Raw genomic sequence first — 27,604 nt, forward strand, 5'->3', positions numbered from 1 at the left:
TTTTAAACAAACTCCTTGAGCATCCTGTTTAAATAGAGTTAAGTAATCACAGTTTTTTAATGCCGGCTGGGAAAGAATTTCATACCGCCCCCAACCCCATAATCTTGAATCAAATTGCTTCTTGCAAGACGTGCCAAGGGCACAATGTATTTGTTTGGCTATAGTAAATCTCCCTTTTGACGGTGGCATTCATTTAGCAAAATTCCGTGTTTTGGAAAGGTTGTAACGTAGAAGCATATTAGTCGAGCCTGACACCAACTTTTCCAACGGGGACTTTGGCCATCTGAGCTGGGTGCCTTATCCCCCTGTGATTGCTTGCCAAAGGAAGAAACAGCTGGATCGTTGTGCTTCAGCGCCACCGCTACACATGGCCAGATGGTGGAATTGCAGCAGGGGTCAGGTGTGCAGAGGAGCCAATAGGGTCCTGCCCACTTCTGACCAAGGCTTGGCTCCGCTGCCTGAGCAATTTGTTTCTAAGGTACAGGCTGGGGTGCCCTTGAGTGCTTGGCCACACTTACTTTCCTGGTGACCGACTGCATTGATTGTTTGATGGCTTGCCTGGTAGGTACATGCAAAGTATTGCCAGCACGGTGAGAGGTAGGGGTTGCCAGTGTGATGTTGCTAGACTACAGTCCTCCTTTTCCCGGAACATTGGCTATGCTGGTTCGGAGCTGTAGTCCAGTAACACCTGGAGGCTGCCATGTTGCCTATCCCTGGTGTAGTGGTTAGAACCCAAGGGCCATAGCTCAGTGGTAGATTGTCTGCCTTGCAAGCAGAAAGTCACAGGTTCAATCCCTGGAAACTCTGGTTAGGGTTGGGAGAGACTCCCTACCTGAATTCCTGGAGAGCTGCTGCCAGCCAGGGTAGGCAATGCAGAGGTGGACCAATGGTCTGACACATCATAAGGTCCCTTCCTATGTTAGGGTTGGACTATAGCTGGGAAGACGCTGCTTTGTATCCCCGCTCAGCTGTGAAACTCACTGGGTGACCTCGGGCCAGCTGCACATGCAGAGCCAAAATTTCTTCTTCACAATAATAATAATAATTATTTATACCCCGCCCTCCCCAGCCAAGACCGGGCTCAGGGCGGCTAACAGCAGGTATAAAAACAATTGATTAAAATACAACTTAAAAACAAGATTAAAGTACATTAAAATGCAGCCTCTTTTCAGTAGAAACTCAAATCAAAAACTTTTTTGGGGATGAAAACATCAAATCTTCACCAAGGCCAACTATCCAGGCTGGTCCTACGTGGGCCAGAAAAAAGGCAGGGAAGTCCCCAAATAGGAGTTCCATCACTGAAGGAAAAAGGAAAGAGGGGGAGGGGATCAAGTTGATTGCAAGCCGAAGGCCAGGCGGACCAACTGTGTCTTACAGGCCCTGCGGAAAGAAATCAGATCCTGCAGGGCCCTGGTCTCATGAGACAGAGCATTCCACCAGGCCGGAGCCAGTATTGAAAAGGCCCTGGCTCTGGTTGAGGCTAATCTGACTTGCTTAGGGCCTGGGACCTCTAGGGTGTTGCTATTTATGGACATTAAGATCCTCCGTGGGGCATACCGGAAGAGGTGGTCCCATAGGTATGAGGGTCCTAGGCTTGTTGCAAGGATAGAAAGAGAGGGAGAACCATGGCAGTTATCTTTAGTCCCTGTGAACGTCCCTTTGAAATGCTCTGCATCGTGACGTAGGATCAGTCCCATAGGGGCATTCTCTCCCAGGAATGCCACCAGCAACTAGCAGCAGCCAAGGTGCTGCACAAGGAAGTTGCAGTGCGATTTTTTCTGTAAGAAAAGAAAGTAAAGAAAACCCTCGGCCACCTCACCTTTAAAGATAAGGCTATGCTCTCTGAAGTTCTTAAGAGTACACTCTCCAGAGGTCCATCCCACTTGAAGTTAAGTCCCACTTTGAAGAAAGGCTTTACAAAGAAATTGAAAGAGAAATATCCAGCCGCCACAACTTTAGATGCTGATGATGCCCCCCCCTTTTTCTCAAGGGATGAATGGTCCCAGAAAAGTGGGGCAGTATATTCAGCCCAGCCTTCACCTGGGGTGGTTTCAGTAGGCAGTGTAAAGGCTTCAGCTGCCCGGGTCTTTCATTCTCCAGAGTTCAGAAATGCTTCTATTTTCCTAAACAATTGTGCTATGTTTTAGCCTTTGAAGAAATACCGCAACTTACCGGAATGGTTTCCAGGAGGGAGGAGGGTTGGAGATCTATTGACACAGTGAACTCAAGTTTTAAGGACTTGTTGGCATCGGGAAAGATTTCTTCACACCCATTTATATGAGAAACATTAAACAAGGGAAAAATGCCACTTGGGGAATGCTGATAAGTCTTATCTGCTTGTGAATTCTAGTTATAGAGGGGTGTGTGTATGATGCCTTTCCTGGTTTGGGGGTTTTGAACTGTGGGCCAGGGTAGTTCTTCGCGTCGGGGGCGGGCGGTGACAATGTTGCTTGCCTGACGCACAGCACGGACACACGTCTCAGATTTGAAAGTGGGAAACACATTGCGTGATTTATTCCTGCTCCGTGGTGTTTCAGCTAATCAAGCTGTCTTCACATGGCTGACAGGCCGCCCAGCTCTCAGAAACGTACTTGAGAGTCTCGCTTGGGTTTCTAGCTATCCCTGCACATGCCCTCTTCCTCGCTACTAAGTGTGCTTTTCGTCACAACCGTAATCTAATACAGCGTTATTAAATTTAAAAAGTGGAAAAACAAATAAAGAAAAGGAAGGGCAGCTTAGGTTCTGTTAGAATTCAGGGGGAGGTGGGAAGGGAAGGATATTCTTTATGCAGACGGACAGTGAACGTTTCTCAGGCTGAAAACAATGCATGAAAGACATTACCTTTTTGTCTGGTATTTATGTGAAGTTTCATTAGCCTGTTGATGGTATCTCTGCGTGTGTAAACAGAGAAGGGTTAGTGGACAGTCTTGGGGGAAAGCAAAACCAATTGGCACGGATATTTATTCCTCCTTGCAGGAAGCGGTTGGTCATCACTCATAAATTCTCCTTAGGAGTGCCCATCTCCATTCTTGGTGGTTTACATTTAGGGAGTCCTGGAAGCAATGATAATGTGCTCCACGCTTTTCTCATGGGTGGGGAGGTGGTCATGCTAGGGGCAATCAGCCCATTTCCATTCCTTGTCAGTTTTGCAATCCCATTTCTTGTGGGTTAAAAAAATAAATAAGGAGGGAATCACTTTTAAATGACACACACTTTCTCCTAAAGTATGCATTTTGTATGCATTCTCCCCTTAAAGTACAGTGGTACCTCAGGTTAAGAACTTAATTCGTTCTGGAGGTCCGTTCTTAACCTGAAACTGTTCTTAACCTGAGGCACCACTTCAGCTAATGGGGCCTCCCACTGCCGCCGCACAATTTCTGTTCTCATCCTGAAGCAAAGTTTTTAACCCGAGGTACTATTTCTGGGTTAGCGGAGTCTGTAACCTGAGGCGTCTGTAACCTGAAGCGTCTGTAACCAGAGGTACCACTGTACAGTTTTCAGTGCATTGTATGTTTTTAATACTTTTTCCTTAATATGCATTTTTAACGTAACTTCCCATAAAATGTGCATTTTGTGTACTCCACACACACACACACACACACACACACACACACACACACACACCCTCCCAGATGAAACTGTCCGGTGAATTCAGAGAAGTGTGTAATTCAATTGACAGCTTCATTCTAATTCACGTATCATTGCAAGACTAGAGAATTCGGCCAGTTCACTTTAAGATGCAGACTGAGTGAATTTCTCCTCAATGCCTAGCAGATCTATAAGGAGGCCACAACCACTGATGGTTTCAAGAAAGGGCAATGCATCCACAAAGGAGATTCTCCATAGAGCCTGATAGAGACCTTTTAACTCCCCATCTGCAATAGCTCATTCGGAGGATAGCAGGAGACTCTTAATCTCAGGGTCGTGGGTTTGAGCCCCAAGTTGGGTAAAAGGTTCCTGCATTTCAGGGCTGTTGGACTAGATGACCCTTATGGTCCCTTCCAACTCTGCAATGTTATGATTTTAAAAACAGTTGAGGGATATTTATATATATAGATAGATAGATAGATAGATAGATAGATAGATAGATAGATAGATATAGATATATATAGATATAGATATAGATATAGATATAGATATAGATATAGATATATATAGGCTTTGTTTCCAAGGGGAGGCCCGTTACCTCTTTTTCCCCTCTATCTCAAACAGTTTTAATTTTATAGTACTTCAAAATTTCATGAAATCTGCGTCGCCTGTCCGTCTTGAGACCCTCGGCACATGTACATTTTATTCTTTTTCTCCATAACCAATGATCAGATCTCTTTGAAATTTTACACAGAGCTCGATAAGAGGATGAGGATTTCAGGAAAGATTACATCAGCTCTCAAAATATTTTATAAATGCCTGAAAAAAATATAAATGTACTTTTTTGTGGAAAATGATGTGACATATTTCATTTGTGTACTGCATTGATGAAGACCTCCCCATAACATACGTCCAAGTATCATTTAAGTTCAAAATTGTGGTCATTTTTTAACACCGTACCGTAAAGCAGCCCTGGGAACTCCTGAATTGCATAACCCACAATAAGAGGAAAGTTCACAAACAAAATAATTGCAGATTAATCCCCCTTTTGGCAAGTCTGAAATGAGAACAAGAAAATGTTCTCTGTAAAGCCAATGCACCCTGATAAGTAATTAATTTTATTTAAAACTGTTTTCCTTCTGTTTTTGGTTTTTGGTTGTGTGTTTTTTACTGTCACATTACAACCGGCTATTTTAAAGTCAAGGAGACAAAAAAGTGGGGGCTGGAAATGGCCTGGAAAACTTGTCTGTTGTTGTTGCTACCAAGCCAAATCAGGCCTTTACTGTGAGCCTCTCAGCCTTGTTTTCTGGCCCAGAGGCACAACCATCCTGAGTTTTTTGGCAGTGCCAGGCAGACAGTAGAAGCTGGAGGGTTAATATTGAGCCTCTGAGGAGTTGCATTCAGCTTGCTGGATCACAAGTGGTACAGGCGTGGTCTGTAGTGATAGTGATTGGCTGAACTGCCCTGACATCAAAGAGGTGTAGATTCTAGGGCTGCCTTTGGCTGAGCTGCTGGTATCCTACTGATGGGCAAGGCTGGCCTGTAGGGACTAGGGAAGGAGGAGTCAAGAGGACTAGGAAAAGAGCAGCCATAGGTATAAGAAGACAGCCAACTCATGGACGCAAGGAGAAGATGAAGGCTGGGATGCTGAGAGGGGCAGAGGCAAGAGCAAACGTGTAGAAAATGGGCAGAAGAGGAAAAGTGTGTCTGCTGCCCAGAAAGCCTGGTTTTTTTTCATGCTGGTTTTAAATAGTTATCCAAATCTCTGGCAGTAAGCCTTGCTAGTCCATTATAAAATTGTCTCATTATCAACCATGGCCTATATCATGGGTAGGCAAACTAAGGCCCAGGGGCCGGATCCGGCCCAACCACCTTCTAAATCTGGCTTGCGGACGGTCCAGGAATCAGTGTGTTTTTACATGAGTAGAATGTGTCCTTTTGTTTAAAATGCATCTCTGGGTGATTTGTGGGGCCTGCCTGGTGTTTTTGCATGAGAATAATGTGTGCTTTTATTTAAAACGCATCTCTGGGTTATTTGTGGGTCATAGGAATTTGTTCATTTTTATTTTTTTTCCAAAATATAATCCGGCCCCCATAAGGTCTGAGGGACAGTGGACCCTGCTGGAAAAGTTTGCTGACCCCTGGCCTATATGCTTCCATGACTTAGGCTCCACTTATCTGCTGGCTGGCTATATTCATCCCAACCTCCTCCTCACCATTCTTCCCAGATATCTTGACACTGGCCCTGATCCAGTTGGTGGGGGGGCTCTGATGTGCTCGCTGTCCGGAACTCTCCCGCCCACAAGGGAAGTCCTGTTTACTTCCGCTGAGCACTCTTAGGCCATAACCTTGTGGCTCTAATTCTGTAGTCCAAGGAAAATGCCCATGAATTCACAGAGCAATTCCCTCCTCCCCTGAGCAAGGGTGGGAAGCCCCTGAATGCTCAGGGCTCTGGGCTGCACCCCTGGACTTCAGCCCTGCAACTAGCGATCATTCGTGCTTTTAATCCTTGGACTTTAAGGGTTCTTTCACAACTACCTCTGAGACATGGGTAGGCAAACGAAGGCCTGGGGCCCAGATCCGGCCCAATCGTCTTCTAAATCCAGCCCACTGACAGTCCAGGAATCAGCGTGTTTTTACATGAGTAGAATGTGTCCTTTTATTTAAAATGCACCTCTGGGTTATCTGTGGGGCATAGGAATTTGTTCATATATTTTTTTTCAAAATATAGTCCGGCCCCCCACAAGGTCTGAGGGACGGTGGACCGGCCCCCTGCTGAAAAAGTTCGCTGACCCCTGAGTCTAAGAGTTCCCTTTTTAGACTCCAAATGCATAGAAAACAGAGTCGTTTTAAAAATGAGTATATTCTTTGGTCAGTGCTTTTTCATGTCCAAGGTCACCCAATGAGCTTCATGGTTGAGTAAGGAACCAGGCAAATGTCTGAGGCTTTAAAGGACCAGTTGGAATCCTATTGGTTTGCCCCTTTTGTCACCTGATTGTTGCTTATTTATAATATGCAGTACCACTTCTCTGGTGGTGCTTGAGAGCAGCACAGACTAGCATGTGCCTCTTCTGGTGGGCTGCCATAGTGGTGCAGAGAGGAAAGAACCTGCCTTTGACTTTCAGACTCCCTGGTTCCAGACTCCTCCCTCCATCCCACAGAACCTTGCTGTGTCTGCTTAAAAGGCTCTCCGTAAATGAGAATTTAAAGTGGCTTTTCTATCTGTTCTTGGGTTTTATGGGTGTGAAACCCTGACCCATTCCACCATTGTGGGAGGGTGGGGAATCTGCTTGTTTTGGCTTGTGAACACTCCCCTATGGCTCATGGCAACCGTCTTCACATGAATTACTTTTCGTGGTGGAAGGAAACACCACGTGATTACGGGAGGCTTCAGCAAAAGTTCTTGGTAAATTGTACAGCTGGTAAATTGGATCTTTCAAAAATGAACAATAAGTGCAGCAATTCTAAAGTAATACCCATCGTTTTTCCAAGTACTTTTTTGGGTCCTGTGATTTGCTGTTGCTCGTTAGCTAAACCCATACATTCAACTTGCTTAAAACGTGCAGGTTTTCCTTTCTTTCGTTTCTGGATGCAGATCCTAATTTCCTAATGTGCCACGTACGTACAGCTGCGTCTTTGTGCGGCTGGAAGCAATCAGCTAAATAGCACTATTTTCGTGAATTTCAGGACCGCCTCTTTTTCGTCATGGAATATGTCAATGGAGGAGACCTAATGTTTCAGATCCAGCGCTCGCGCAAATTTGACGAGCCCCGCTCCCGCTTCTATGCAGCAGAAGTCACATCGGCACTCATGTTTCTCCACCAACATGGCGTCATCTACAGGTACTTTCTTTGCGGGTCTGGAATAAAGAATTCTTAAGGCTCTTGGTTTGATTTTGGCTGAGGGCCAATGTCTCTTAGCAACCGGATTGGCTGTTTTGTTTCTGCTTGCTTACACAGAACTTTTTTTCTTTCTCTTTTTGGGGGGGTGCAGGGGGCGGGGGAGGGGAGGCTGTTTATCATTCCGAATGTTAACATCTGAATCGTCCCTGCAGCCATCGCCAGCTGTGGGTGCCAGTTTTGTATTATAAGACAAGCAGTGCTTCTTCTAAAAGCTTGGCACGCTGTGGCTCAGAGTTGACTTTGGTTCTCGGATCAGCGCAATCTCTTCAGTTTCCCCCCTTCTGCCATGGATTTCCTCTCGTTTCTGAACTCCCTGCCACTTCCTGAGTTTGTTTGTCCTAGTTGTCTCCAGCCTGACAGATATGGGATAATCGTTTTTGCGAGGCTTTGTACATGATGCCCTTTCCTCTTCACTAGGAGGGCGAGGGCTTGGCCACTAACGGGAAGCACCTCTTTTTGCAGGCAACTTGAATTTCACATCTTACCGCCTCGGATCACCACCCGAACAATAGCAAAGGCCGAGTTGCTAATCTTTCGCTATGCCACAAAGAATGCTTTCCGGGGATAAATATTTATTATTAGAAACAGGGAGCCACTTGAGAAAGTTTTACCTACTATCTCTGTGTTTATTAAGGACTTTATCTTGTCGTTTCACCCTTCCTCTCCTTCTTTTCCCTTAAAAAAAAGAAAAGCAACATACAAAAATTGGCAGCTTTTAACAACTTCAGATAAATCTTGGCAGGCGTATATGGAATGGGCTGCAGTGAGGGAAGTTGGCCGCAGGTTCATGTTTCTTCCATGAAGTACTCGAAGGGTTCAGTCCACAAAGCACTATTCACACTTTACATAACAAAGGGGTTTGCTGCAGATACACCCGTGAGCAGAGTGGCGAGTGCCGGAATGCATGAAACAGAAACAGTAGTGCGGGGTGCGTGTTCATAAGCACGCAATAATCTGCACTGCTCATGGCTAAGAGAGAGGGTTTTCAAACCCAAATGACATGCTCCTTGCAGTCATCTGTAACATTCCACCAACTTACTCTTTTCTAATGAAAAGCACCTATTAGATAGAGTGCCTATAGCTTTTCTCCTGAATGGAGAAAATCTGTTGGGGAGGGGGAATTTTGAGCGGGAAAATAAGGGGTTAAGCACACATCCCTATCCCAAATCGGTCCTCCATTTAGGATTCCAGCCTCCTCCTGGCCAATAATAATAATAATAATAATAATAATAATAATAATAATAGTGTTCTCCAGCTAAAGTAATGCATATGCTGGAGGAAAGTTTCCATGAAAATGCATGCATTTGTGAAAATTGCATACAGAAATACATTCCTGCAGAGGGAATTGCATATATATTAAGAGAAAATGCATACAAATGTATACAAGAAATTCACACTAAAATGCTGGCGAATTTTCGTGCGTATCCAAATGTGAAGAACTGGACATAAGATGAAGTAACGAAGGAACTGACAGATCTGCCCATCCCTAGCCACAAGCCACACCGGTCTTTTCTGTGCGACTGTGGTGCTGTTGACCTTGGGTGTCCAGTTTTATCCTCATTTTACCCACAGTTCAAAGGGTCGGTTCATTTGTGGCCCTGACAAAAGGGCTCCACCCCTGAGTTCAAGTCACCTTTTGGCTGGCACCGTCTCAGGTCTTGCATTCTTCTTAGTTAAAACACAAAATCAAATGCGAGAGTGGCCTTATCTGATCACGATGAAAACAAAAGTCACATTCTCAGTTCACATAAATATTTTCATAAAAAGATACATTGTTATATCAAAGCCCATCCTGTCGCAGTGTACCACCCATTGCTTTCTCGCGCTGCCTGTGGAGCTCTCCTTTTGTTTTGTTTTTTTGTTAGCTCCCTAAGTCTCTGCCCGGCTGCAGAAGGCATGAGCTGAAGGCTCTATATTGGTATCTGCCATAGCATGATCGAGGTCTAAGGCAGGCAGAACATTTCCCAGTTTCTAAACCACGTTAGAAAAATTGGGAGTGCCTTGCAGGCTCTCACGCTCTATTCTCTCCCTCCTCCTCCTCCTCCTCCTCCTCCTCCTCCTCCTCCTCTCTTTGCAAATTCCTTTCCAACGTTAATCACCGTGCAGCATTACACTTGCACCAGTGCTAACACTAATCATCATTTGCTTCATCATTTAGGAATCTCCTTTTACATATGCGTCTCAGGATGAGAACAGAAATCGTGCTCCGGCGGCGCGGCGCCAGCAGGAGGCCCCATTAGCTAAAGTGGTACCTCAGGTTAAGTACAGTTTCAGGTTAAGAACGGACCTCCGGAACGAATTAAGTACTTAACCTGAGGTACCACTGTACTGTTTAGATGTACAGCTTCTACAACTGAAGATTTGCATACATATCACAAAACAACTAAAATGGCTTTTAAAACTGAACAGAAGAGATTACTAAATATAGTTTTAAAAATCAACATCTTTAAGGCAAATACCTTTTCTTTCAGCTGGAAAATGCATGTTGGAACAAAAGTGTCTTCAATTGTTTTCTGGAAAATACAGATAATGGGCACCTGTCGTATTTTGACAGCAACGCTGTTCCACAGAAGAGGGGCAGCCACAGTGGAAGCCCTGCTCCTACGAACTCCAGAGCACCAAATCATTTGGCATCATTTGTGATGTCTGGCGATTGACAGGTGGGTGGAAACCGCACCCCCGTCTGTGAAATTTGGCCTGTGAGGCAGATCATGATAAAAGGCTCCGCACCCCTGCACTGTAACCACGATCAATGCTGAAAACATGAAGGATGGGGAATTCAGACATGTTGACTAAACCGTGGTTTGGGCACTACATCTGAACTAGCCTAGATGGCATTTGAACTAGAGTTTTCCCAGCTCACAGAACCTAACTCCTACTGAGCTAAAGGCTTATTGGAAAGGTGAAAATAATTTCACTGGAAGAACGTGAAGCATTTCTAATCATGAATGGTCACCTATACAACGTAAGCAGAGCCTTGACCTTAGCAGTGGGATAGTGGGGTAGGCCTTTTGTTATCATGAGAAAGAGAGAGACAGTCAGAAACCGGCCGAAAAGCATGCCAAGTTTACATTCCTGAGGGGGCAGCCGTTTTCCTGCAGAGTTTTTAGGAAGGGGACCAAGGCTTTCTGTCAGATAACAACAGCAAACTAAAGCCGCAGAGAGGAAGTATGGAAACAGCATTTATCTTCTGTTTAAATTGTCCATTATTTTAGATTCTTTAGTTCTACTTTACTAAAAAGGGCAAGGTGGGGGGGACCACACAAGCTTGTACTATCTTGCTGGGTTGAAACATATAGAGTTACGGAAATTATATCCTGCTCTTGAGCCAAAAAAAGGAGAAGCTCCCAGAGTAGTTTGCAGATCTGTGCAAACTAGGGGCAGAGCCTGCCCTGAGGCTTGCCATCTAAAAGACACAGCACAAAAGGAGAGTAGATTGGGAGGGAAGAGGAAATAAGGAAACACAGAAATAAGTTCTTAGGTATGAGTTTGACTACTGACCAGCGGGGTTAGAAATGTTTAAGGAGAGGGGGAGACAAAAGTAGCTAATTTCTCAGCTGTTGACAAAGTGTCCCTCTTTAAAAAATACATATATTAGGGCAGGCATAGGCAAACTCGGCCCTCCAGATGTTTTGGGACTACAACTCCCATCATCCCTGACCACTGGTCCTGTTAGCTAGGGGTGATGGGAGTTGTAGTCCCAAAACATCTGGAGGGCCAAGTTTGCCTATGCCTGTATTAGGGGAAGGTGTTACTATATGAGTGAAAATAACATACAAATATGCTTTGTATTGGAGGAAATAGTTTGCAGAAATTAAGATTGGAAAAATGAGTACCTGTGAGAACGAAAACAGAAGATTCTTCCATCCCCAATGTGTACTCAGCCTCAATCCCAAGTTCCTCATGAAGCCACAGACCCTCCAAGCAAGCAAATTGAAATGTCCACTTGCAGACTTCTTGGCTCCACATTACAGCTGCTTAGAGTCCCCCAGCCTTTCCTTACATTCGAGCAAGATCCATCTTGTTTATGGCTCAGTTGCGGGACATGGTGTTGTGCGAATGAAAGATCATGGTAGAGATCTGAGTATAATGAGGATTAAGAAGCCATTATAGCAAATTGCTTTAAGTAACTACATACTGAAACAGTCCTTTTAGTGTGAAGTAGTCTTCTGCTGCCTAAACCCCTGAGCTGTTCCAATTCTGTTTGTTCAGCATGTGTTTGAATTGTTTTAAAAGCCATTATTCATCCATTAAACTGTATAATTTTCACTAGCTGCTGTTTAGTCAATAGACCATAAAATTGCCCTTTCGAGGCCTTTGGTATCAGGTAAATACATAACTGAGGAGTATTCTAAACGTGATCTAAACAATTGGCTATGGACTTCTGAACTCTCCTTGGCAGCTTGGGAGCTTGGAATGAAGGCGAGAACTGATTTCTATACAGAATTTGGCAGTTCCAACCCAGCTGAGCTTTGCCTCTTGAATTGAGCACTTACACATTATTAGGTGCATGTTTGTAAGACCTGACTTACAAAAAATGTGCAAAAAACAAATGTATTATGCATGTTAAAGAACCAAGCCCAATGTGGTACAGTGGTACCTCAGGTTACATACGCTTCAGGTTACATACACTTAAGGTTACACACTCTGCTAACCCAGAAATAGTACTTCAGGTTAAGAACTTTGCTTCAGGATAAGAACAGAAATTGCGCAGCAGCGGCGCGGCAGCAGCAGGAGGCCCCATTAGCTAATGTGGTGCTTCAGGTTAAGAACAGTTTCAGGTTAAGAACGGACCTCCGGAATGAATTAAGTACTTAACCTGAGGTACCACTGTATTCTGTTTCTGCATTTTGTAAGTGTCAGTATTATTTTTATGCAGTTTAATGTATTACTTTACGCATCTGCTTATGTGCTGCTTGCTTTAGGAATCCTGGAGTATATATGAATGCAATATTATATGCATAATAATGCATATAATATGTGAGAATTGTTCATATTTTTAGTGGAACTGTTTAAAATATATACGCATATACGAGATCAAGGAACGTATATATACTCATTATACTTATAACAATATGTATAATGCACAAGAACTATTAAAATTATAGCAGAACTAGTTTTTTAAAAAATAAAAAAATGCTCACTGTCAAGATCAAAGTGCAAGACAGGAATTATTTAAAAATCTGTGCAGATAAGATCAACATCAAGATCTTCAGAAAAGTCTTAATCTTACCGTTCAGAAGTCATCAGTTGACACTCTCAAATCTAACCTCCTGAGAGGTACCATTTGGCCAGAGTTGCCATTCCAGAACAAAAATGGAGTATGGAGAGAGCAATGGCCTTTGACTCCTGAGCTCTATATTTTCAGAACACATCCTATGTTTTGTGATTGCATATATCATCATCATCATTATCATCATCATTTGTATACTGCCCTTCATCTGAAAATCTAAGGCAGTTCACAGCATAAAAGTACAGTCTAAAACCACACAGTACAAAACAAAAACAATAACCCCCTCCATCATTTTTTAATTGCAAGTTTTAAAGTGGTTTTTAATGTTGGATTTAAAATTGTTGCCATCCACCATTGGAACTTAGGCTGGAGGGTAGGTAATAAGTAGTGGTGGTGGTGGTGGTGGTGGTAGTAGTATTGGGCTCCCAGCACCTACCTTCAAAGTAACATCCTAGTAAACTAGTCACTAAGGAAGACCATAAGGTGGGACTGGCTGCAAGAAGAGACTTTCTTTCAGAACATTTATTTCCATGTGATGTTGTCCTCTACTCTGTTTCTAGACTACAATTGGTGGACATCAGTAGCTGTTTTTGAGCCGTTGCTAAACATTTCTCTTACCACGTTTGAAGTCTACAAGCATTGGGCTGGTGACCTTGTTTCAACGAGGATGTAAAATGCTTTTGTCCCTCTATTCTCTGCGAAGATCTCCAGATCTTCCCGGTTGTGAGGAGAGTGTTAAACTAGTGGCTGAAGGCCCCAATTTTGATCAGAGAAGCAGCAGTAGTGGAAGGGTCTTTAATGCTTTCCATCCATGATATTTTTTTTCCAGTCAGTGTCCTTCCCTCCACTCATACTGCTGCTTTTAACTGCACAGGAAGAAAAATTACAACTACATGCATTTCCCCAAAACTGTAATATTAGCAACTGGTAAGGGGCATTTAGATTGGGAGAATGGTGAGGGTTCTGTAAACCCAGCACCCAGTAAAAGCCAGAGACGCCCCCTATCTTAAATGATAAGAAAGAAAGCTAATTAGGGAAACATACTTGATACATCATTTCAAACATACATAAATTCCATAAATAATACAAACTCCTGTTGTTATATAACAGTACTGTAAAATCTGTATTAATTTGCCCGTGGAAAGACTTCCCATTACAGAGTCCTCCTAAAGTCTATCCTTCTGCAATGGAAACTTGTTGAGGATGGAGGGATGTTGTACAGCTGAAAGCTACTTACTTCTCCCCTTCAAGTACACCCTTGAGAACACAGCTGAGAAATCTATCCTTAAAAAAGAAGAAGTTAATCCTGTCTTCCCCTGGGATATTCACAGAATACCAACAGATACCTACCAAACGCTGGGAATTTTTAATTTGTGGAACTTGACCCACCTTAACCTTGTGTGCTTGGAATTTTCAAACATGGGGGAAAGGATTGGTTTGCTGGCTGGCGCTGTCACACAGAGATGTTGCTCTCTTGGGGACTTTGATATATAATCTGAAGCAGGAACTAGACACAGGGGGAGTGTAACCCTATCAGTTCTGATGGGCCTCTCAGCAACTTCTGATACCTTCTACCATGTGACCCTTATGGTGGACTGTAAGCCACACTTTTGTAGTGGGTCCAATATTTCATGGAAGAGTTGTTTGAGAAGGTGGCATTGGTTAATTCCTACCAACCCACCCTTAAGGTTACCCCTAGGTAGAATTTCATTTCATATTTCTTAAATAACTTGAGCAATGTGTATGTAGTAGGTTATAATATTTGTGTGATGTTTTAGAAATATGCTGCCCATGAAGTCCTCTTCAGGTCTGGCAAGATGGCCAATGATGAGCAATCTTCTTGTTTTATTTCTGTCGGTTATGAAAATTGGGTCACCTTGCCAAAATCCTGGAGCATTTCTGTGTTTCAGACAAAAAAAAAAAAAAAACCAGTCCTGATTATCTCATCACAATTACCTAACCACAAATATTTTTCTAAAGAAGTTCCTTGGAAGTCCCATCGCTTACAAGTGCTAAACTGGACTTAAGAAAAACAGATTCTCGTGATAAAATCAAATCTGGAAAAATGTGGGTTGGGTAGATCCACCTAGCATCAACACTGTGAGCTGAGAAGGGTCCATCTGAGTGCTCTGACATGGTTTGAAAATACTGGGAAGAGCAACCAATCTGCTCAGGAAAGTTTTTCAGTAGCACAGTAACTTTTCAGCTGAGTACCGTGTGTCTAAATTGAGCTTATGGCCAGCTTCAGTGAAACCCCCTCAAGTTGCATCACACAGCATTAATTCTCTTGAATCTGCACCAATGCTGTTGCGATGTAGGGCCTAACTCCTAAATGATTAATAAATAATTTCTAGATTCAGATGAGTTTCATTTTGGCACCCCTCCTCTGTTTATTGTTGTTGTTGTTGTTTGTTTGTTTGTTTGCCACCCATCTGACCGAGTCGCCCCACCCACTCTGGGCAGCTGCCAACAAAATATAAATACATCATAAAACATCAAACATTAAAAACTTCAGGTGTCTTCTAAAAGTCATATGGTTGTTTATCAGTTTGTCATCTAATGGGAGGGTGGGCACGAATACTGAGAAGGCCCTCTGCCTCATTCCCTGTAACTTCACTTCTCGCAGTGAGGGAACCGCTAGAAGACCCTTGGAGCTGGACCTCAGTGTCCAGGCTGAACGATGGGGGTGAAGATGCTCCGTCCATGTATATAGGACTGAGGCCATTTAGGGCTTTAAAGGTCAGCACCAAGACTTGGACTTATGCTTGGGAGCCAGTGTAGATCCTCTTTATTAAATAAGAACACCAATGTTTCACACATTTACAGTGCCATCGATTCTTAAAATCAGTGGCCATGTTATATCTTGTGTGTTTTTTAGAGTAATTGAATAAGATGTGGGATTATTTCAATACTTTTTCTTTTTCCAGTGTGAGTGGGGGGGGGGGGAGGCAAACGTGGGCAAAGGAACAGGATACTTCAGTCTCCCTAGATAATCTTGCTCCTGAAAACCAGTTCCAATAGTCTTCAATTCATTTGCACGCTAACCTGACATTTTATCCATACCTGAACTTGAAAGCACCTGAACAAAATAAGCAATGTGCTGTTTGATAAGTCAAATTCACCTTGTCAATTGATACGAATGCAAAACTCCAACAATATGTCTATAGATATATTTGGCCTCTGAGGACACGATGACCTTGTTTTTCAAAGCATTCAACCATCATTCTTCATCTGACTAAAATGTAAGAGTGTCATACCATCCTTTCAGCATCTTTCAACATGTGGCTTTTTTTCCAGGTAAAGCTTGCTAGCGGTTTTACATGGAAGGATTAAGGCCATGCATAGTAAAAAGCTTTAATTTACACCTCACTGCCTCTATTCTAAAGTGTTTATTTTATCTGTTTTATAAAAATTGCATAACAGCTTACCGTCATAATATTTTTCTGGTTAGTAAAAAAGGACAAGTCGCATTCTTTCTTTTAAGGGCAAAGCTTGGAGAAAGGAATCTTATACGGATTTAAACTCAGCAGGCTTGCTGGGACACAGGGGCTACCAAAGGAAGAATTTGGTACAAAGCAGACTAACTTGAAATCTAGAAATGCAATTTGATTAGGAATGCACCAAGTTCATATAATTTGTATTATTTGGGTTTTGTTTTTTTAACATTTTTTTTTGTAAGCCACTCTGAAAACTTGAATGGAGAGTTCAGGCACAAATCTTAAAAATAAAATAATGCATTACCAAAAAATGTAGATGCATCCCTATTGCAGCTTCATATAAAGAAATCTGTGCAATATTAGAGGAAGCTGGGCATATGAAACAATATAATTGAATGCATTGTTGAAAAGATTTTTTTAAGTATTACATCGGGAAAAATTGGTTGCAAAAATATGCACATTAGTCAAAACTGCATATAAAAATGTGTTTATTAGAAGAAATTCACACTAAATGGCTGATATATTTTTTAAATCGCCGCAAAAATGTGGAGGGCTGAATTTATGATTGGAAAGAAGAGAAATTGGGAGATCTAAAATCGGCAAAGCCTTCAATCCCTATCCAGAAGCTCATGCCCGGTTCCATAAGCCACAGTTTAGGAGGCTAGGAAAGCTTGTCTAAACCAGGCCAGTATCAATGTGTGTGAATGCCTGTTTCTGTGTGAGAGAAAATGTGCATGTGAGAGAGGGCATCAATCTACCCATATTTTTGGCTCGCTTACACTTGGCAGAACCGTTCCCTGCCAGAAATGGTTTCTCACTGCCAACCAATATCAAGGTTACTGTATAGGCCTCTCCTCAGCCCTGCTTGCACATTGTTTATGTGGTGATAGGTATTTGAGGCCTAGCTCATACTGTTCTTTCCCTGCCCCAACCCACCACAAAAAGAAAATGTACAGCACTCAGTAATTTAAATTGACTGAATCCTCCAGATGTGAGATACCAGCAAACTGGTTTTGAAGAAATACAGCCTAATACATCACTGTTTCATTCTCACAAGCCAGGAGTTTTCCTGGTCAAGCTGTTTGTTTTCAACAGAATTCGCCTTCCCTAGTTTTGGGCTGACCCCTCTTTTGGTCTCCAAGCTAAGACCACAAAAAAAGAAAAAGAAACAGAGACTTAATGGATAGTTGTCCTCTAAATTACCCAGCATTATATCTTTGAGAAAGGTCTGATTTAAAGGCAAATTGTCATTAGTAAAGTGAAACCCGTAAAAGGAAAGAGGGATGTGTTCCTGAGCCCAGCAGTTGTTAACTAAGAGAGTCAGTTAGTGAGAAAGTTGGCTGTTCCTTTTGAGCAGGTTCCAAGAAGCTCTGTTCCTAACCCCATACCTCATTAAAGTCTAATCCTGTAAGGTGTTAACAGATTTTTTTTCCTTTTCACCCAAATTAGCATGGGATCGAGGGACGGGGTAGGGTTTTTCCAGTGGTGATAAGGATCCTTTAAGGGTATTTTTGCAAGGACATTGCCATAAGCAGAATCCCAATTTAACCTGATCATGCTGCTCACTTGAGAATTGGGCTCCGTTTAGCATGGTGCCAGCATGTGGCCTCTGGGAGTTTGCCCAGAATTGACTCATGAGCTGCTGAAGGTGATTCTCCACTCATGATCTAAACAAATGAGAATAAACTATCCTGAGTTTTCTAAACAATGAAAGAAACTTGACTTCTGCTAAGGTGGAATATGTCAATTTGCATTTCTTAGTATTGATCTGATGTGTAGAGATCTTTCCTATTCTAATTATTCCAAGAGGGTTCTGGAAGCTTCTCTGTGTGAAAGAAACAAGCAGAAGGTTCATGATGCTTGGGTTATTCCTTCAGAGAAGCTGAGTACAGCTGGCTTAAACTGGTTCTGTTATCTCTTCTGTCAAGGTCATTCTGACTATAATCGTAAGGCGAGAAGGAGCCTTGGTTTCACTTTCTCTTTCTATCTCTCTTCCTTCTGGTGTGGTGTTCTGTACATAGTACGGTATACTTAGTGTTAAGGTTTAGACTTCTTATAAGTTATTGTAAGTTGTAGTCTGTTGCAACTGGATTTGTTATGGACAGTGCCAATCCTGAATGTATTGGATTTGTGACCATTATGCTCATTTGCCTTCAGTAGCAGTAAAGCTCTGCTGGATGAAATATAATTGCCTCTGGTCTATTTTTGGGAATCCTGCAACATGTTTAAGTTTTTACTCTGCTAACTATACTTCGGAGTTCTGCTCTGGATCAATATTGAGTAGAATTTCATGACAGAATGACCCTCCTTCTTCTTTGTTATTCAAGGGACCTGAAACTGGACAATATTCTTCTGGATGCAGAAGGTCACTGCAAATTGGCTGACTTTGGGATGTGTAAGGAAGGGATCTTGAATGGAGTAACGACTACTACCTTTTGTGGAACGCCAGACTACATAGCTCCAGAGGTACCGCAGTTCATGCCTAAACGTATGGGGAAGTGTCTTCCATAATGCTGGCTTGATCAGTTTGCCCAGTTCCCTCCATGCAACCTTTTTGGGGTTTCTGCATGTTGGTGACTTGGGAGAACAGTCTCACAGAAACCTGGGGTCACCCTTGCCATCAGCCATGATGGGATTGCAGCCCTTCCAATGATTTCTATGATACGTTGTCAGAGCAACTGGGATTGTAGGCACCGCTGCAATCCCAGGTACATGTTTTCTTCTAGCTGACACAGGAATATCTCTGTGCCGTCATTGGCGCACATGAGCCAGAGAATGAGCACGTGGAGATAACTGGTCACTTGCGCCACGTGGATAAGCCATCTCAAAGAACGTAATATATGCTCTTTTTTATTTAAAAAATAAAGGAAAAAGAAACAAATTGAATTTTCTGTTATACTAGGGACAGAATGCTTGTAAACTGTAATTCCATCGTTTAACTCTTTTCCTTATCAAGTGCCATGGAATATAACTTCACCCTGCTACTTTGGGATGGGTGGGAAATGTGGAAAATGAGATAAGCATGTCCACACCGTGCAAAGAGCGGGAGGTGGAATCTCAAGGGCATTGTTGGAGGCTGACCCAGGGGGCCTAAGCCCCAGGCCATTTGTGCCAGGCCCCAATTACCCTACATTGTTCTTATTATAGATTGTGCCCCACTAAAAGAGGCCACAAGTTCTATAAACCCTTCAAATTAAGGGCTGAAACCCTGGGTGAAAAAGGAAATACTTTGCCTGGTGCCTAAAATAGATAAAAGTTGGTGCAAGCCTCCCTAGGAGAGCACCCATTCTCTCCATTTTTGGAAACATAAAAAAGTGTTTGTTTTTAACTTTGCAGCGCACCCAGCTGCCCTGTAAGCAACGTACAATTGTTGCTGAGCCCCAGTCACTCACCATCTTTGTATGGGCAGAGGCATATATACATATTAATTAGCATGTGCCAATATTATGCAAATGTTGTCATGGGGCTGGGTGCCATGCCTCTGAAATACTGTGTGATGCCACTGATGAAGCTCCCTTTATCTGCTGGTGTTCAAGCCCAAGGCTCCACCTTGTTATACATGTGCACAAATAGAGTATTGCTTTCGTTGAAAAGATCATGTATGGCATATGTCGTGTTCCCAATGGGCCTTGGACTTTACAGTTTTTCTAAGGGGCAGCGTGCTTCTCTCAGGTTCTCAACGCATTTCTTTCTTTCCCGATTTCTGTAACAGATTCTTCAGGAATTGGAATATGGTCCCTCGGTTGATTGGTGGGCGCTGGGTGTCCTCATGTACGAAATGATGGCTGGCCAACCCCCCTTCGAAGCTGACAATGAAGACGACCTCTTTGAATCCATCTTGCATGATGATGTGCTATATCCAGTGTGGCTTAGCAAAGAAGCTGTTAGCATTTTGAAAGCTGTAAGAGACTGTCCCTTTCTTTTTTTTCCCCTCTCTCTCTCACTCCCCCTGCTATTCCTTATTAAATTTGACTCCCCTTCGCTTTTCACTACAGCAGTTTAAGAGCAGCCACCACTGGGAGTTCAACTGCAGTTCAGAGTGCTACTGTCCGTATAAGGGGGTCTGGAATGAATTACGCTTCTTGTGGGAAAGGGACAAAATGTTTGTGTTCTTTGTGGCTGTATGCTGCATCAATGTATGCACTTGAGAATCATGTTTCAGGGAAAAGGAAAACACAAGCAGACTAAATGGCCTTATCAGGCAGACATTGCCAACTGCGCATGTCTTGCTACGGTAGGGGAAGGGTTATGTAATTAAAGAAACTCAGCCAGCAGGTTTGCTTTGGGCCCTGATCCAAAATACTGGAATGCACTAGCATATGGATCCTAGCCACACTGACTTGGAAATAAACCCTGTTGCTTTCAGTGGGACTTAACTCCCAAGAAAGCTTGCATAGGATTGTGTATCCTCTGTGCAAAATTCATTTAATTTCAAGATGATGATGATGATGATGATTTTATATTTATATTTATATTATTTATATTTAGATTTAGATTTAGATTTATATTATTTATATTTATATTTATATTTATATTTATATTTATATTTATATTTATATTTATATTTATATTTATATTTATATTTATATTTATATTTATATACCACCCTTCATCAAAAGATCTCAGGGTGGGTCACAAGATAAAACTTCAAGATAAAAGCGCAAAGTTAAACCAGAAGCAACAAACCAAAATAATAATAATAATAATAATAATAATAATAATAATAATAATAATAATGTGTTGTACCCCACCTATCTGACTGGGTTGCCCCAGTCACTCTGGGTAGCTTCCAACAGAATATAAACAACACAAGATGCACTAGACATTGAGAGCTTCCCGATACAATTAAAGATAGCTAAACTACTGTTTTTTCCACCAAACAGCTTATCCAGGTCTATCATTCATTCTTAGTGTTGAGTACCAACAGGTTCCTACAAGGAGCCCTATGGGTCAGACACCAAATCCCTACCGTGGCTGCTCATCAGAAAAGTGCAGGCATTTTAAGCTGGAAATACCAGCACACACTGGGCTCTAGGAAGGAATGAACCCCAAGCACCCCAGTCCTGTGCAACTGGGTCTCTAGAACCCCAACCTTTCCCTTTGCTTCTGTCTCAGCTGTTCGACTGCTGTCTTCCCTGTTTCTCATCGCCTCTGCTCCAAGTACTTGGGCATCTGGACCTGGAATGCTAACAGCCTGCTGCTGTCCATGTCTTGCATGCCATGCCTTAGGCCACAAAGCTGCTAACCATTTTCTTTTTTAAAAAAAAGTTGTGACAAGAAATGCAGACAAATTTTGACCCCAAATGAAGCAACGCTGCTTCAAAGAGAAGTTTCAGCTCCCCACATGGAGCCCACCAAAGAGACTTCCACCCATCCAATCACTGGCATAAAAACTTCCCACGCAATTGGAGCATGGCAAACTATTGGCAAACATTATGTTTGTTGCATAGAATGTTGCCCGCCCCTTGAGGAACCTTGGATGACCTCAGTAGGGGGCTGTGCCATTTGAAGTATCCCTAACTCCCACTGATTTCATGGGGGTCTGGAAAAACCCAATCCTATGGGTGGCATTCACTGTTGCGCTATTACTAACATTCTCTCTGCGCAAGCATTTTTGCTTGTCAGATGGAGCAGCGCCTCCCCTTCTCCCCACCCACTGAACCGATTTCAGGGGGCGCTGTAGTCGTGGGAGGAAACGAGAGGAAGTCCTTTTGCACAAGTGGAAGCCCTTGCACAGGCCTTTGACTAACAGGATGTGCTAAGTGAAACCCAGAACCAAAAGAGTTGCATCTCGCACAACACATATGAAGGATTCTGGCCTTTTGCATTTAGCTCTCCCCACCCCACACCCCAAGGGGAAAAAAGAAGTTTTAGGCTTAGCTTTGTGTTTGAAACTTGTGTTCTTCGCCTTGTACTTTAACGGCATGCAGTTAACAGAGGAGCAGGAAGAACAGAGGAAATGAAGGGGCGTCTATGTACTTGACTGCCGAAAATTAGCAAGGGATTAGCTTTGGAACGCTTTGTTTCCTCGCATTGTACTGTTAGACATGCGTTTTGTTCGTCAGGCACTGTAAATCAGAGTCTTATTAAGTCGTTGAAAAGCATTTCTTTTAGCAGCTTTTGCAGAATGGACCTTGCTTTCTATTCAGCTGATTTTCTATGCAGTTTATTTCTGTTTTCCAGAAACGTTTTATAATCTCAGCAACCCCAGATGCTTTGAAATCAAAAACTATGAGAACCTGGAATTTAATTTCTCCAAACCCAAACTAAAATCCTCGTTGGCAGAGATCCCATTTTGCAGCAGAGGCTTCTGGACAGTACACACAGCCCTAAAGTTATTTTTAAAAATGTTTAAATATCTTGTGACTTCTGGGAATTCAAACCCTTTTTTGTTTTTGTTTTTCCTAAGGCTTAGGCTTGCTTCCCTTCAAAATGAGAATAATATGAGGAAGGTGAAGCCATAGCTTTATATCTGTTGCATGCAGAATATCCCAGGCTCAAACCCCAGCATCTCTGGTTGAACAGGAGTGGGGAACCTCTGACTTTGCAGATGGGTGTTTGGCTCCAACTCCCCTCAGTCCCAGCCAGCATGGCTAATGGTCAGGAATGATGGGATTTGTAGTCTTAACAACATCTGTAGAGTCTCAGGTTCCCCATGCCTGGGATAAAGGATCCCACACAGTAGAGCTGGGATCAATATATCCACCTGAGACCTTAGAAAGCTGCTGCCAATCAGAATAGACAGGGACTAGCTTATTTATTGAAGGGTGGCGCTGTGGGTTAAACCACAGAGCCTAGGACTTGCCGATCAGAAGGTTGGTGGTTCGAATCCCCGCGTCGGGGTGAGCTCCTGTTGCTCGGTCCCAGCTCCTGCCAACCTAGCAGTTCGAAAGCACATCAAAGTGCAAGTAGATAAATAAGTACTGCTCCGGCGGGAAGGTAAATGGTGTTTCCATGCACTGCTCTGGTTCATCAGAAGCAGCTTAGTCATGCAGGCCACATGACCCGGAAGCTGTATGCCGGCTCCCTCAGCCAATAAAGCGAGAAAAGTGCCACAACCCCAGAGTCAGTCACGACTGGACCTAATGGTCAGGGGTCCCTTTACCTTTACCTTGCTTATTTATGTATCAGTTGTTGTTGTTGTTGTTGATGATGATGATGATGATGATGAAGATGATGATGATGATGATGAAGAAGAAGAAAAGTCTTGCCCTGAGTTAGATGAGCCAGTGGCCTGATTTCGTAAAAAGTTGTTTCCTATGTTCCTAAAATGAAGACCTTACAATTTGCCTGGAGAGCTCAGCTCCTTAACCAGAGGGATGAATTTCGGGGTATTTAACCTGGGACCTTCTGCATGCAAAGCACCATGCCACAGCAAGTTACACAGAAGCTTTTACCAGACAGAAGGGAGAAGGTGGCATATTTTCAGGGCTATAACAAAGTAGCTTATTCTCAGCCATGCATCCTTCTTTTCACGGCTTCAGGCATTAAACTTTCAGACCTTAAAACTCAACATGTGTATGCAACAAATGGGTGCTTGGAAACAGGTACACTCATCTGATAGCTGGGATTGGCTTTGGTCCATTGCCAGGTAGTGTCTTCAGTGGTCTAATTATGTATGATGAAGACTTATTTGAAAGACGTCTCCTGCTAGCCTACCCTTCGTTGGTACCCAACAGGGAGTAAAAGGATGTGGTGGTAGCTGATTGAGGCAGCAGAAAGAGCAGCTCAGACTGAATATTTTTGTGGCCTTCTCTGCTTTCTTGACCCGTTGACTCAGAAAGAAAGAATCATAGCATTGGAAGGGACCCTCAGGATCATCTAGTCCAATCCCCTGCAATTCAGGAATATGCAGCTGTCCCTTACAGGGATCAAACCTGCAAACAGCACCACACTCTTGCCCAGGGGTTGGCAACGTGCGGCCCATGGGCCAGATCTAACCTACAAAGATCGTTTTACCGGCCCCTGAGCCACCCCCGAACTGAGCCACCTGCTTGGCGAGTCCCCCGTGCGCTGCGCTAAACTAGCGCAGCATAGTGCAGGGACTCGCCAACCGGTGCTAGAAATCGTGTCTGCACATGCGCCAATACCAGAAATCACCTCTGCGCAGGTGCGATTTTCAGCGTCTGGGCATGCACAGAAGCGATTTCCGGTGCCACGGACATGGACAGACGTGATTTCTGGAGTCGCACTGTGCCGGTCCAGCCCACGGACGATCTCCATGGGAGTGATCCGGCCCATGGCCGGTAAGCCTTGCCAACCCCTTCTCTAGCCAACTGAGCTATCCAAGAACTCGTTGCTCCTTGTTGCTTCATTGCTTCAACTTCCCACTATGCAACAAATGTCTGGTACCTTTTGTTTTTCCTCTAGTTCATGACAAAAAACCCAAATAAGCGACTTGGCTGTGTGGCATCTCAGAACGGCGAAGATGCGATTAAGCAACACCCTTTCTTTAAGGAGATTGACTGGGTTCTTCTAGAGCAAAGGAAAATCAAGCCGCCCTTCAAGCCTCGGATTGTAAGTAGTGCTTTGACTCTGTGCAAGAGACCTTGGTTGAAAATATATCAAAGTTTATTGGTGTCCTTTATAATAGCAAGACTCTAATCCTATACAGATTTACCTGGAAGTAGGTCCCATTAAACTCAGTGGGCCATACTTCGGAGTAGAAATGTATAGAATTGCACTGTAATGCTGCAGTAGAGTTGAAAGCCCAGGTAGCAACCATTTTAAGGTGGTTGGTTTCTTCCAAGGTAAGTCTCAGGTTTGCTTATTGTATGCTGAATGTGAAAATGGTCATTATGTATTCCTTACAAACACAAGAACTAATGGAATCAATTATTTTAAAGCCAGTGTGGTATAGTGCTTAAGAGCAGTGGACTCATAATCTGGTGAACCGGGTTCAATTCCCTGCTCCTCCACATGCAGCTGCTGGGTGACCTTGGGCTAGTCACACTTCTCTGAAGTCTCTCAGCCTCACTCACCTCACAGAGTGTTTGTTGTTGGGGAGGAAGGGAAAGGAGATTGTTAGCCGCTTTGAGACTCCTTAGGGTAGTGATAAAGCGGGATATCAAATCCAAACTCTTCTTCCAAACTCTTTTAATGTGAGTCCACAGATTAAGTCACCTGGATTATAACTTGCCTCACTTGATAGCCTAACAATCTAAAATCATTGTTCTTGGTTGTGAAGTGATCAGCCATCATATCCCACTGCCGCTTATAATATCATCACTGAAGGCACAGCAAAGGTCGCTGTGTAGTGACCGAGCATTAATCTGAACAAGTATATATAAATAAAGATGAATGTAAAAGAAGCCTAAGAAGACTTCGTCATGATCATCCATTTGAGTAGGCATACATATGGGATTTCCACTGCAAGAATATTTAAGAATGTTTTAAAGCAAACATATCTCTAAACAAAACAGAATAGGGAAATTATTGTTATTTCTTTCCTCCCTGGGGAAAATATATCTTTTTTTCCCTTTTTTTACTATTTGGACGCTGAAAATGTATGCACTGCCTGGAAGTTTAATCCTTGGTGGTTCTGCCTGTGTTGAGTCTCGTGTTTTGACTCTGTGTCCCAGTATTCCACAGGGGAATGTTTCTGCACCATGTTCCTTTTTCAAAAACAAGCCTTGGAAAACTTCAGGCTTCCCACACTGCATTGCAATTTTTCGGATATATGATGGAGTGGCTCAAACAGTGTCAACTAGGGAGCTAGCTTCTAATGCCTTGAAAACAGAACCTCGGAGGATTAATTTTTGCCACCCGGTGCTTGAGCTATCTTCCTCTGGAGGCCATGGTAGACTCTATAATGCAGTAAAGCCCGCCACCCATTCTGTTGCTATGCGGATAGCATTAATATATGATCTTTTAAATACCTTGACAACTGAGTGCATGTCCAATATTGCCTTTAAAAACAATCTTCCAAATAGGGAGCTGATCATCAAATGTTGAGCAAGTCACCCAGATTCATCTTTTTTGCATATCGCCCAGTTTCAGCTCTCACACAATGGAAAGTGTTCTTGCCTTCAGATGAGAATCATGTAGTGTTGAGTGATGAGAGACTAGAGCAATGCATATCATTTATTTATTTATTTACCTCCTACTTTATTTATTGCTTCAAGCTGATGCATCTAAGTAGTATATAGTAAAATCATTATACAAAATCAGTACGTAAGATACAAAACAGGCTAAGATATATGCTCCTGTGAAGCCCCACCCCCCAGAATTATACTCAGTTCTTTCCTTTTATTTTTTTAAACCCAGTTTGAATTCTGAACCATTTTATTTTATTTTATTTGTTCAAGTACTGAATACTGATCCCATTTAACTGTGAGCACCTCTGCTCATTCTGTTCTTTTCTCACGCACACTGCCCCCCCAAAAAAAACTTCATGAAAAACTTTCAGGGGGGAGCAGGAGCTAAACTCAGCGCTCCAAATGAACTCACTTTCATTTCCCTGCAATTGTTCCCTATTTTTTCCTATGCAAGCGTCAGATGAGGCACGTCATTCCCTGGCTACTATCCATGCATTCTTTTATTTTCCCTCTTGCACAATTCCTCATTATTATTAATAACAATACTTAAGTCATAGCACTGACTCCAGCCCTGCCAGGGGAGGAGAAAAGGGCTGCACAAACTTGGATGTGCCATGCATCTCTTCCAGTGAGCTGCTGAACTGGAATGCACACAGGAGTGGCTTCCTCTGCTGGAGAACATAACTTCAGACAGTTCCCTGTCTCCACTGGGTATGCATTCTAAATGTAGGCCCAGGTCATTTATGCATCTCACTGAATCTTCCACTGAGCATTTCCATGAGATAGCCTACAAGTAAGGGCTCTTGTCCAGGGTGGAATATTTTGACACCAAAGAAAAATGACAAAATGGCTGGGGAGGGAGTGAGGCTAGCACAGGCATCCCCAGCCTTTGGGGATCCAGATGTTTTGGACTACAATTCCCATCATTCCTGACCACTGGTCCTGTTAGCTAGGAATGATGGGAGTTGTAGGCCAAAACATCTGGAGGGCCAAAGGTTGGGGATGCCTGGGCTAGCCCATGACCCCAAAGCACATAGGCCATTATCAAAGTTGACCTGTAGGCAGTGACCAGAGGCAGGAGTGGCTATAGTTCACCTCTGACCAGGAGTGGCTGGCAGGAAGGAGGAATCAGAAATAATAAGTGCCAAAGCTATCAGTAGCAAAATGTTGTTCTAGGGCAAGGTTTCCTAAACTTGGGTCTCCAGCTGTTTTTGGACTACAGTTCCCATCATCACTAAGGGATGATGGGAGTTGTAGTCCAAAAACATCTGGAGCCCCAAGTTTAGGAAGCCCTGATCTAGGGTGACCAAAAATCAGATTAGAATTTAATTAGGCGCAGACCTAGTTCTCAGTGGCTTCCATTCATTCCTAAATGAGCTGCAATTGGCAAGGCAGCTTGGAAGGGGC

At 43.1% G+C, this 27,604-nt stretch overlaps 1 protein-coding gene across 1 annotated transcript in view; it reads left to right on the top strand.

Moving 5' to 3' along the window:
• PRKCE (protein kinase C epsilon) overlaps positions 1-27,604 on the top strand; it is a 311,931-nt gene that overhangs the window by 269,408 nt on the left and 14,919 nt on the right. Inside the window, exons 11-14 of the mRNA XM_083494361.1 lie at positions 7,276-7,430; positions 18,488-18,626; positions 19,873-20,061; positions 24,531-24,677. Coding sequence (XP_083350487.1) covers positions 7,276-7,430; positions 18,488-18,626; positions 19,873-20,061; positions 24,531-24,677 — 630 coding nt within the window. The remainder of the gene's footprint in view (positions 1-7,275; positions 7,431-18,487; positions 18,627-19,872; positions 20,062-24,530; positions 24,678-27,604) is intronic.

This window comes from Podarcis liolepis (assembly GCF_965112155.1).
Source record: "Podarcis liolepis genome assembly, chromosome: 3".
NCBI lineage: Eukaryota > Metazoa > Chordata > Lepidosauria > Squamata > Lacertidae > Podarcis > Podarcis liolepis.